The following is a 12,006-nucleotide window of genomic DNA, read 5'->3' on the forward strand; positions in this document are numbered from 1 at the left end:
TGTGTTTTGTTGAAACAGTTTTCTTTGTTTAAATTAATCCTAATTATATTATTATTCAACCCAAAAAAAGTACCTTTAATATCAAAATAAAAACAGGTTTTTGTTTATTTTTTTAAAGTTTCAAATAATTAAAAATATATACATTTATTCAGACTAAATAAATATTTTTATTAAATAATAACGACACAAATCTAACTCTCTATTTCTGAAGCAAACCTCAGAGGTTAAATGCCTACAGAAAAATATCTCTTTTTAATGTGGCCACTAGTCCAGTAATGCGGTTTACCACACGCTCGGTTTCGTTGGCGCTACAATAACCGGGTGGTCGTAATGTTACGGCTGGCTGTGGTTTCACCTGCGAGAGGAGCCAGTCCACCAGTTTACAGGCGGGAACGACAGATTTGAAGGTTTTCAGGTGATGATCTCTGTCCCTGCAGGCGGGAGAAGGTATTACAAGGAGATCACTTTCACGTCACGGTGTTGAGCATCGGAGACGAGGGCAGGTACTCACTTGACGACAGGCGTGTGGAGGCTGTGCAGCCGACAGTAGAGCCGGACGCCCTGCCAACACAGAACAAGTGAGTCATGAAGCACACGCCTAGAACACACACACGCACACAAGTGACGCCGATTGAAAAATGTTCCTCGAGGCTAATCATTTATCAGGTTAATCTGAACTTATTCCAAAGTTTGAAGAACATTAATCACCGGACAAAGTGTTCGAATCCTTTCGATTACGCAAAATAAATAAAAGGTATGACCACCTGGGATGGACTTCCTGTGTTCACTATAACACTTAAAGGAGGGGTAGGTGAAGCCCAAAGTGTAACAATCTGATGACAACACAAAGACTCACACCCGTCTCTATCGCACACTCATCTGCCCTCTTTAGTATGACATGTGTGTATAGGAACGTCAATCTGAAATAGAGCCTTCTGATTGGTCTAAGTCAATCAGTGCCTTGAATGGTTTTATCTTGTTCTTTTTTTCTTCTTTTTTTGAGTTTTATATTCATATTTAAATAATTATATAATCAAATTTCTAAATTAGATATTTTTGAAAATGTTGGTGTAATAGCAACGTCATTTTTAATTTAATTTCAAAAGCTAAAAATATATATATATACTGTATATATATTGGATTACATTTTTTTTTTTATTATTTTAATTAGAAAATGTCATTGAAAAGAGCATCAAAGTAAAGACATTGTCGATGTTAAAAGATAATCTTCCACACAGAGCTCAAGGTCACCTTGGACATGATGTCTTCCATCTCACTGCGGGCCTTGTAGGTGCCGTCGTCGTAGCGGAACCGGTACAGGACCTGCTCGTTCTTGAACTGGTGCTTGTCGGACACTTTTCCCCAAAACAGACACAAAAGAGTTCAAACGTTTGGTTTTTAATGAGCTACGTTTTAAGACGAGCAGAAGAAAAAGTCACGACAGCGTCAAGTCTGGACTCATGAAGACTGGAGCTTTAAGCCTGAGCCGCTCCGACACGTTTGATTGCGGCTGTTGAGAAATCTTGTGGTTTCTACTCCTGATGCTACTAAATTCCTCGCTCGTGTCGTGCCACGACGCCGCCGCACGAACCTCAGGTAGAGGGCGGGGTTTGGGGGTGGCGTACAGAAGAAGACGTGACGCCGTCCGTGGCGTGGACTCACCGTGGTGGATGATGCCGTTCTCCAGCAGCGCCTGACCCAGGTTGACCCCCTCGTCGGGTTTGCTGATCTCGCCGCTCTCCAGCAGCCACGACACGAACTCGCTGAGGACAGAAGACGACACACGTGTGTTCGTACATGAGGCGTTGAGCTTTAACCCGTCGCGACCCCCACGACCTCGGCCCACCCCCCATAACATCGATCGCTAATGGGCTGCTACCGTCGATTAGCGATCTGATGAATCAGCGACGACTGTGAAAGCGTTCAATGAAGGTTGGAGCCTTGAACAGTGGTGTGGAGGCTCGGAGATGATCCCCCTGCTGCGGTTATTGTGTGTGTGTGTGTGTGTGTGCACGTGTGTGTGTGTGTGTCTCAGGGCGACCACATGGCAAGTTGGCGAGCCGGCATGTGGGTCAGCCATGTAAGGTGCTCGTGCAGAATCATCCAAACCTTCAACCATCTGTCGTTTTTCTGGTGCCCCACTTAACATCCCGGTTTTAATTTCAGGTGCATTCCTAAATGTGTGTGTGCGTGTGCGTGTGCGTGTGTGTGTGCGTGTGTAGGTGTGTGTGTGTCGACGTCCATCAGTCTCTTTATCTCTCGGTCCACACCAGCAGCTGCTAATTGACTTTGGCGTGCACTCAAATAAATATGAAAGGAGGAGGGAGTGTGTGTGTGTGCGTGTGTGTGTGTGTGTGTGTGTGTGTGTGTGTGTGTGTGGGGGTGCGTGTGTGTGTTATGCAACATCGAGGTTAATTTTGGATGAGCAGTTACGAGAATGAGCAGCTCATCTTGTCTTCCCTTTTCCACTTCTTGTCGGAAGAAAACCAACAAGAAACGTTAAAAAAAAAACAACGTTTTATCAAATTTCACGTTTTGATTTGTCTTGGTTTGATTGTTCGCTGTATTTATCATATTCACGAGCTCGCGTTAGGATTCAGTACTTCCTGTTTCAGGAGAAGATTTTTCAGTCTGTTCCTTAAGACACATTTAGGAGTTAAACCCAGTCAAAAAATGAGCGACTCCAGCCCAAGATGCAAAGAAAACTGTCCTGAATGAATGTGTGCGATTTAATAAAAGATAATCACAGATAATACAGAACTTTCCTGACAAAATGTTTCTGATTCTGAAATAGAAATACGAAAGTTTTCCTTCTTATTCCTCAACTTAAAGACATGTCCTGATGGATACTTTCAAAGTTTATTAATCAAGTTTAATCATTTCTATCTACAGAATTACTCACTGAATCTAAGAGTAATTTGTTCTAGAAAATAACTCAGTTAACAGTTTGTGTAAATGAATAAAACGAGAAAATATTATTTATTCTTTAAAAAATCAACCAAAAAAATGGACACATTCACGTCTGTTCCCTGATATTTCACCTGAATTTCATTTTTGTGTTTGGCAGCACAGAAGGAATTTTTGGCAGCGAACAGACAGTCAGTGTGTTAAGATTCCACATCTACACTGTTTGTTTTCTGTGCGCCGGCGCTCGCCAGGAAAATCATCGGAACCGTTGGCATTAATTTGATGAATTAAACGAGAGGAAAACTTTAAATTGGAGCGACTTTAACGAAGTGAATCTAAAAGGACGTGTTGTTGAATACTTGCTGCTTATAAACATATATTCAGAGTTATCTATGCATGAAATACAGTTGAATTTTGAAGCGAAGAAAACTACAAGTTCGGATGGACTTCACTCACTTTCCCATGAAGCACTTGGGCACGATGCTGAGCTTCCGCCGCCGGTCCTTGATGAGGTGTCGGCTCTTGGTCATCATCATGTGGTAGAGCTTCTCGCCCTTCTCCGCGATCATCACGTAGGCGTCTCGCTCCATCCCCAGCTTCAGACCTGGACCAGGAAAGAAACAAGACGCCGTGACCACCTTGAGATGAGGATCAGCACCTCCGAGTCTGATGTTGTCAGTTGGAGAGAAACGAGATCCAGCTGAGACTCAGAGTAGAGCAGATTGTGCTGAACCTCTCGTCTATCTCGGCTCCGCAGACCCGGTTCTACACCCGCCGGTCTGGTGCCGATGGACTGAAGCCAATTTAACAAACGGAGCCAGATGTGAATCTTTATCGGAACAATTGCTGCGACTGATTCTGATCGGCTGGACTGGTTTCTTCTTCTGTGGTGACGCGGAACACGTCCTGGTCCACCAGAGAATTTGGGTCGCGCCGACGGTGAGTGGGATCGAAGAGTAGGCGGGGCCGATCATCTAATCCAGGAGCGGCTCCGCGGACTCTAGTTTCGCAGCAGCTGGACTTAAACAATGAGTGTCATTGAGGGACAGACGGGGCCCCGGGGCGGCTCGGGGGGCCCTCGGCTTCTGCTCCAGCTGTCCCGGGTTGTCTCGTGCCGCCGCTCGCCGAGGAAACGCACAATCATGTGATCAAATTCCACACGCCAGCAGAGGGAATCATCAGATTAGGAGGGTGGGGGGGGGTTCATCAGGGGTACCCCCACACCCCTCTCTGACCCCCCCAACATTTATCTCGTTTAAGTGGACTCATGTTTGTGTTTCACAGAATGTTGTGTTTGTGTCACTAGTTTGTTTTTCTCCCGGTTCAATGAAATCTGGCGTGTCGAGGAATGATCGCCATGGAAACGCTTCAAGCCGGTGGCTGGGATCGAGTTACTGACGAACACGCGAGATAACGTGAGCAGAAGAGTCGGAGTGAGGGGTGAGGAAAGAGGGGGGCAGAGACCTGGGGGCCGGCGTGACTGATCCGGCATCTGGTCCCCCTCAGGTCGGTTTCTGCCGACTCGTAACTTTACACCCGCAGCGCCGTCACTGGGAGCATCGCCCCGGCGGTCATAATGTTACGGCCATCGGTTTTGACGCCGAGCGCGAACCAGATGTGAGCGGCTGTCACTCACTGTCACAACATTGACGCGTGTCGCTGCTGCGGCCTGTCACTCAAACTCACTCTCGCGGGTCTCGCGCTCCCTCAAGATGGCGTCCAGCCACTTCTGCTTGTCCTCGGGGTTCTTGGCCATGCACACGAACCACTTGTTCTTCGCCGTGTTGTGGATCTTCCAGCCGTTGGTCACCGTGTAGTTGTTGCTGTGGTAGTCGGCTGCGAAACAGAGCGAGAAATGTCGAATTAAAGAAAGAAATGGGGGGAAAAAACATTAAAATAATGTGTTTTTTTTAGACCTTTTTTACACATTCTTAGGATTCATTTCATCCTTTGTGACACTTGGTCGTAACGAGACGACGAGACAATTAGCGTCACTCAGCAGAAACTAACAGGATTCAGCGACGCGGCTAAAATCTCATCTCGGCCTCAGGTGAGCTGAATAATGAATGTCTGCTGCTTGATGGGAGCATTAGTCTCGGGCTCAGGGGTCGTATAAATAGACCTGATGGTTCGGATCCCGCAGGGAGGGAGGAAGACTTTTTACTGCAGGAAAACCAGTTGTGCGGATCGATGGGTTCGGTCTGTGACGACTCGGGAGTTAAAGGTATAAAGAGGTCGATGGAGTGTTTCGGTTGTTTAAGCTTGAAGCAAAAAGGGGGTTCGGTTGATATTGAGCTTTGAAATATGTAAAAGGTAAATACAAAAAAAACAACAGAATAATTAAAAGAGGTGAGAAATAATAAAAAGGAATTTCTCCTTTTTCAAACTACAGTGTTTTGTTATGTTTAAGCTTGATTTTTATCTTTATTTTTCATGAATCTTTCATTCATGAACAAAAATATTCAAAAACATTCATGTTTTTTTAAGAAAGTAATCTTTAAGAGAAAAATAGAAACATTACTAAAGCATTAAAGTATATATATTTTTTCTTTCTTAATTGGATTTAAATGATGATTTCTAAGTTTATTAAATTTAAAATGTATATATATACAGTATATATATTAATATATTACAAAATTGAGAAAGAAATTATAAAAAAATAAACCTGATGACCATTTTAAATAGAAATACAAATAATAAAAAGTATAAATAACAGAGATTTTAAGAGCAATTATGTGTGAAATAATATTAGAAACAATATTTAAGAGAAAAAAGACGATCGGCTTCAGAGAATCTTTCATCACCAAAAATTTGAAAATCTAATTATTTTTCTCACTCTTAAAACAATTCAAACAATGATTTTTAAGTATTTAACTCGGGCAACAATGCGAGTAAAAAAGTATGAAAAAAGTCAGAATAAAAAGAAAAGCCACAATGAAGTGTGAATAACAATAGAAACAATATTTCAGAGAAATGAAAAGTCTTTAGGAAGTAAACAAGAATCTGCTCGATCGGCTTCACAGAAACCTTTCTTGTGGTTTCCGCCGCAGTCATGTGATGTTGGCCAACAGCGAGGAGAGCGAAGAGGAAGTGAGAGGATGTGTCGGATGTGAGGGGGGGGCGGGCGGGGGGGCAGAGACACGTCAAGAACCAACTGTACGCAACTTTGGCACCTCAGATGTGGATCCACATTGTGAGCCACTTCCTGTTCGAGACACGCCCGAACCGCCATTGAAAGAAAGAACACAAACCTGTCCCGTCCTCCACGTTCTCCACCTCCATCACCTCCGTGTTGATCCGTCCTCTGAAGACGTAGAGCGGGCCGTTGATGGACTTGGTCCTCTTGGCCGACTTCTTCCCAGAAACCCTTTGGGGTGGACACACACGAGCGTTAGATAAACTCCCGGTCGGAGCCGCCGGAGGAGCCGGGGTCCTCACCTGGACTTCCTCTTGCAGTAGACCAGCAGGTTGTCGAACAGGAAGAAGACGCGCTCCTGGATGTTCCCGGCCGAGATCTTGAGCAGGTTCCCGTGAAGCAGCAGCTCCGTGCAGATGTCGGTCAGGTTGGTTCCCTGCAGGAACAACCAAACATCACTCACGAGACACAACCTTGTCACCGACAAAAACTGGCTTAAAGTCCGACACTTTTGTCAAGATTTTCCAGAAATATTGACTTTTATTTTGAAAATATTTTTGCTTTTTTTTTTAGCGTAAATATGTTTTCAAAAACTACCATTTAAAGATGTTTAACTTTTTAGTTTTTTGTTAACTGAAATGGATGGTTGTAGGTTTTGTTTGGCTCGACATCCTGACAACACACATGTCTCTGGACTCACAAAACTGTGGCTTCAACACAAAGTTAAAAATCACCGAAACCGTCACTCGTCTAGAAGATTTGTGTTGAATCTCTTTGGTCGCACATAAGAGGACAAAGAACAACAACACAAAGAGACAAACCTCTCCTCCAGATCAACACTCTTAGCACCAACATTATGACCAGTGGAGACCCTGGACTCTTCCCTGGCCTCGTGCTGACCACACACACACACACACACACACACACACACACACACACACACACACACACACACACACACACACACACACACACACACACACACACACACACACACACACACACACACACACACACACACACACACACACACACACACACACACACACACACACACACACACACACACACACACACACACACACACACACACACACAGACCATAATTGTGTCTCTTGAGAGTGCGTTTATGAAGGATGTTCATCACTGCAGGAATGAGAGGAGAAGAGGATCCACTTTCACACAAGTGCTGCAGTGTGTGTAGTTGTGTGTGTGTGTGTGTGTGTGTGTGTAGGTGTGTGCGTGTGTGAGTGTATGTTCAAGTCTCCTCGCAAATCCAATCATGTACTTGTAAGATTGTGGTGTGTCTAGTTTCTTTGTGATTCACATGTGTGCTCACCGAAACACAAACACACTTGCCACGTTTGCACAACACGACAACACACAAATGTGTGCGCGACACAACAAGAAGTAAATGAGTGCACAACACAGCGACACGTTAAGTGTGTTCAGTACAAAACTACCCCAAAATGTGTGAGCAAAACAAATACACAAAAATGTGTGCACCGACGTATCATCTTTTAATGTGCAATCACACAAAAGTAAACACGCATACGAAACCGCACACTTTTTGTCAACACAACATGAATAAAAGTGAAAGATTCTTCAAATGATCTAACTTTATTTAAACGTTTGTTTTGACAGGTCAGTTCACTCCAGTCTACCTTATTCCAGTAGTTTTTAGTGTGTCTGTCTTTGATGATGATGTCTGGCAATATTCAGGAGGGTTGTTTGAATCACTTTGCGTGTGTGTGAGTGTGTGTGTGTGAGAGTGTGTGTGTGAGTGTGTGTGTGTGAGAGTGTGTGTGTGAGTGTCCGAGTGTGTGTTCCAGTAATGCATCTGGCCCTGATTGTGCACAACTGGAGGCCTCGTCCATTATAGCTGGAGGTGATTATGCTAGAGACAAGCGCGACTAATGCTGTTACTGTGTGTGTGTGTGTGTGTGTGTGTGTGTGTGTGTGTGTGTGTGTGTGTGTGTGTGTGTGTGTGTGTCAGCGGGGGGTGAAGTGCTTCTCTAAAGCGTCTTCAGTTGAACGGCGGAAACAACAATTCTTGAAACTTCTTCTCGTCTATTTCAGTCTCGCTCGTTTGAAGTCGTTCGCTCGCGCAGGAAGTTGAAACGCTTGCGTTGATGATGTCACTCAGTTTGAGTGATGGGACTCAGAAAACAGTCCAGAGGTTCTGATATTTTCCTCCTTCTCACGTTCATGGATCAAAGGCCGGGGGGCTGGAGAATGGAGGTTCTGTTGGGCCTGCAGACAGCAGGATGAACCCAGTGAATCCCCCTCTGTGCCCCCCACCGTCTCCCCCCCTCCTCACCCCTCATGGCTCTCCCCTGATTGGGCAGCGTTCCTGTTGGCATCCCCTGCGGTACCCTGAGAGGACGGATTGTCCCTCTGGTGCCGGCGAGGACAAGGACTGTGTTGTGGGAGGCGAGGGAGGCGTGAAAAATGCTCCTCGACTCCCCCCTCCTCCCCCGTCCTCCCCCCTCCTCTGTGCTTCTGGTTTAACTCTTAAAGAGGTGGAGGTGTCAACGACTTCCTCTGTCCTCACACCAAGACCATCTTTATACTTCTTCTTCTCTCCAGCAGGGCCCGGGTCTGCCCCGGGGCCTCCTCCAGGAAACCATCTAACTCTCCATCTTTCAAGCTTGTGAACGAGACGCCAGATTCAGGAGGAACCACCTGATCTTCTGCTTTACTAAAGTAAAAAAAAAAAGTCTTTCCTGCATCTCTTGAGTTTCTTTTCCCCAGATTTCTGATTATAGTTTTGGCCCGGGGGGCCACATGTGGCCCTTTGACTGCATTAATGCGGCCCTCATGGGGTCAAAGATCATGTAGAAATAGCTAACTAGCGTTTATTTTGTGTTTATTTCTATTTATTCATTTCAACATATAACAACAACTTTTGTTTCAGGTATTGTTATTGAAAAAAACAAACACTTTTCTCCTTTTTTGTGTGTGTGTTCATTCAAGTAAATTTAAGAAAATGCCTTCTATCTAACTTAAGGTTATAGTAAAAATAGTAATAATAACAAAAAAAATAAAACATATCAAAAGAAATAGTTTTAAAATACGATGGCATCCATTTTTTTCTTTTTGGGTTTTGCCTTTAATTGGTTGACGGTCCCTTACAACAGTAAACATTGTGGCCCCTGAGAAAAATGTATTGAGGCCCTTGAGGAATTTTATAAAACATTTTTCTTTACTTCGGCTAATGTATAATATATATATATATATAATTTTAATAATAACAAAAACACAACTGGGATCAACATCCAGTGTGATGTTTTTTTCTTGGACCTACTTTCACTTTTTTATTGATATTAATTCATCATGTGTGAGATATTTACCTTTAAATCTTAATACCCTCGATAAGTTATATCTTCTGACATCAACCACTGGTGCCTTAAAACTAGAAAATATACATTTTTATTTGCATGATAAGTTAATACATGTAATATTTTTACGATATTTGAAAGTATTCTTCCAATGATCTTTTCTGTTTTCTGCTGTCAGTATTATTTTGTGGCTAACTTGTGTTCCGTAACAAGTACCGACCCCTAAACTACCATCTAAAAATCTATTCATCGATCTATAAATCGATCTATACATCTATTCATCATTCAGCTGCGACCGGTCACATCCTCCGCGCCCATATTGTATGGCAACGGTCGGACATGTCGGTCAGTGCTGGTGTTGAACTCTCACCTCCCAGCCCTCGATGTGAGACTGAAGCTGCTCCAGAGCCTCCAGTTGCTCCATCTGCCTCTTGGTCTCGTTGATGTTGGAGCAGACGGCCTTCATGGCCTGCAGAGCCTCCTCCACCGCCGGGTAGTCGGCGTGTTTCTTCGGCGTCCGCTTCAGCAGCTCCTGATGCGTTAGAGAAGAAAAATATCTATAAACTGTAAACTTGCTATCTTAACTAGTGGCTAACAGAGCTAGCTGCCATCCAGGTCTTTGTATCTTTCTTTATTTTCAAGATTAGAAATTTAAATGATGTACAACAATAGTGGAATAAAAAAGTTAGAACTTCGAGTCATTTTTATGAGAGAAAAACATTAAAAGTAGAAAGAAAAACGAGAAATCGTCTTAAAATAAATACTTCTTATGCTGCGGTTTGAAAAATAAGCGAACACAAAAAATATAAATATATTATGTCTAAGGCCGAGAATATTTATGCTTTATAATGTCGACACAAAAATGTGAATAATTAAAAAGTTAAATAACATAATAGAAAAGGGGTCTCCTGTCCCTGATCAATTTGATTTATATTTTGTTTATTAATGTTATTTTTGTGCGGTTTCACTGTGATTTTTTGTTGAAAACTATTATCAAGGACTTATTTATCATGTGCAAATGTAACCTGGAATCTAAAGTTCCCTCTGGGCGGTACCTTGAGCAGCAGCGGGTACTTGCAGATCCTCTGGATGGGGGCGAGCAGGTAACCTTCCAGGGGGACGTCGGTGCTCTTCTTTCCTCCCAGCAGCATCAAGTGCTGAAACACAAACACACTTTCAGGAGGAGGATTGTGTGGCGGCGTCTAAGGCATCTGGACAAGCGTGTGAATAAGAAGCGGCGGACTGTGTCGTCGGGTGCTCGGCCCGTTTCCACGACTGTCGCTTTAATTTGGAGTGGAGCAAGTGACTGGCAGCAGATGTGCAGCAGCTGCAGGAAGGAAACTATTTTTAACTTAACAAAGGAGCCTTAACTGTGAGTGTGTTTACTGTCACAACTGTAGTTATTTTAAATCCACTTTTTTATCTGATAAACAAATGGTCTGGAAGCTCCAGAAACGGAGACATGAACACGTTGATGTTGGAGGATTTTAGGGGGGCGACTGCACTGCCTTTTTTATCTCTCTATTCCGCACCCCCCGTCCCGACGTCTCCTCCGGGGTTGAAAGGAATCGCCCCACGATTATCACGCTCATGCAGCAGGAGGACTTTCTGCATCTGAACGGCTGCTTTTGATCTCTCAGTTTGTCTCATGAGCTCATGGTGAAGTGAGCCAGAGAAAGACCCTGAACACAACTACACCCCCAACCCCGCCCCCCATAATCATTACCCACAAGGCCACTGCAGAAACAAGCTGCTGGCAACGTTCCAACAATGAGTAAAATATGTGTGTCTTCATGATTCAATACGTCATTATCCAGAGAAGTCTGGAGGTGTGTTCGAAAGTATGCTTTTGTACCAAAGTGATCATTGTATTCTGGCAACAAAATGATTTCCTGCCGTCATTCAAGATGATCTAGAAAAGGAGGTGAATCCGCTGGATGGTCTAAAGTAAGTGGAGAGTCAAGATGGTGTACCAGATAATCTGAATTGTACCTTTATCTAATGTTGTAGTATCAAAAAACAGACAAATTCTGACCAAGTTCCCTTATTCTTGATTCATTTTCTCTGCCCTTTAATCTGGGTTGCAATTGGTGACATCGTCTAACTAGCCATCCAGCTAGCTAGCGATCAAACTATCCAGCCATCCAAGAAGTGAACTATCTAGCTATCAAGTTGTCTATCCATCTAAGCATTTATATCCGAGAAGAATCTGTGTTGTTATTTAAATGTTGCTGAATCAGCAGAAAAGGTCAACATTTCCAGGGTCTCTGGCTAATGCTACCCCATAAAACTCCACAGCTGGCTGGTCCAGGACATGCAGATGTGTCGGTGACTTCCTCCACTGACAGATCCTGTCGCCCTTCCCCGGGTTCGTCCTACTGGGTCCCCGCAGCTTAGGTGAGGAAGCAGGGAAGCAGCTGCCAGAGGTGACCCCTTCCTGTCGGTCTGGACGAGCCTTCTGACCTCCACATCCACCGTGGAGTACATTTAGTGGAAACAAACTTTTGGAGCCTCTGTTAAACACTGTCATGGACATTACAGCGAAAAATCTAAATAATTCAACTATTTATCTTTCTTTATTGGATCATTATTTTTAAGCGTTTTTAATTAATATACAATGAA

At 43.8% G+C, this 12,006-nt stretch overlaps 1 protein-coding gene across 7 annotated transcripts in view; it reads right to left on the minus strand.

The window, feature by feature from the left end:
• prex1 (phosphatidylinositol-3,4,5-trisphosphate-dependent Rac exchange factor 1) overlaps positions 1–12,006 on the minus strand; it is a 62,593-nt gene that overhangs the window by 25,601 nt on the left and 24,986 nt on the right. For all 7 annotated transcript variants that reach the window (XM_087780697.1, XM_087780701.1, XM_087780700.1 and 4 more), the window contains exons 5-14: positions 10,440–10,541; positions 9,755–9,916; positions 6,346–6,479; positions 6,159–6,274; positions 4,594–4,743; positions 3,364–3,511; positions 1,663–1,763; positions 1,252–1,355; positions 512–561; positions 356–431 (exon numbers count right to left, since the gene is read on the minus strand). In XM_087780697.1, coding sequence (XP_087636823.1) covers positions 356–431; positions 512–561; positions 1,252–1,355; positions 1,663–1,763; positions 3,364–3,511; positions 4,594–4,743; positions 6,159–6,274; positions 6,346–6,479; positions 9,755–9,916; positions 10,440–10,541 — 1,143 coding nt within the window. The remainder of the gene's footprint in view (positions 1–355; positions 432–511; positions 562–1,251; positions 1,356–1,662; positions 1,764–3,363; positions 3,512–4,593; positions 4,744–6,158; positions 6,275–6,345; positions 6,480–9,754; positions 9,917–10,439; positions 10,542–12,006) is intronic.

This window comes from Callionymus lyra, chromosome 19 (genome assembly GCF_982586985.1).
Source record: "Callionymus lyra chromosome 19, fCalLyr1.hap1.1, whole genome shotgun sequence".
NCBI classification, from domain to species: domain Eukaryota; kingdom Metazoa; phylum Chordata; class Actinopteri; order Syngnathiformes; family Callionymidae; genus Callionymus; species Callionymus lyra.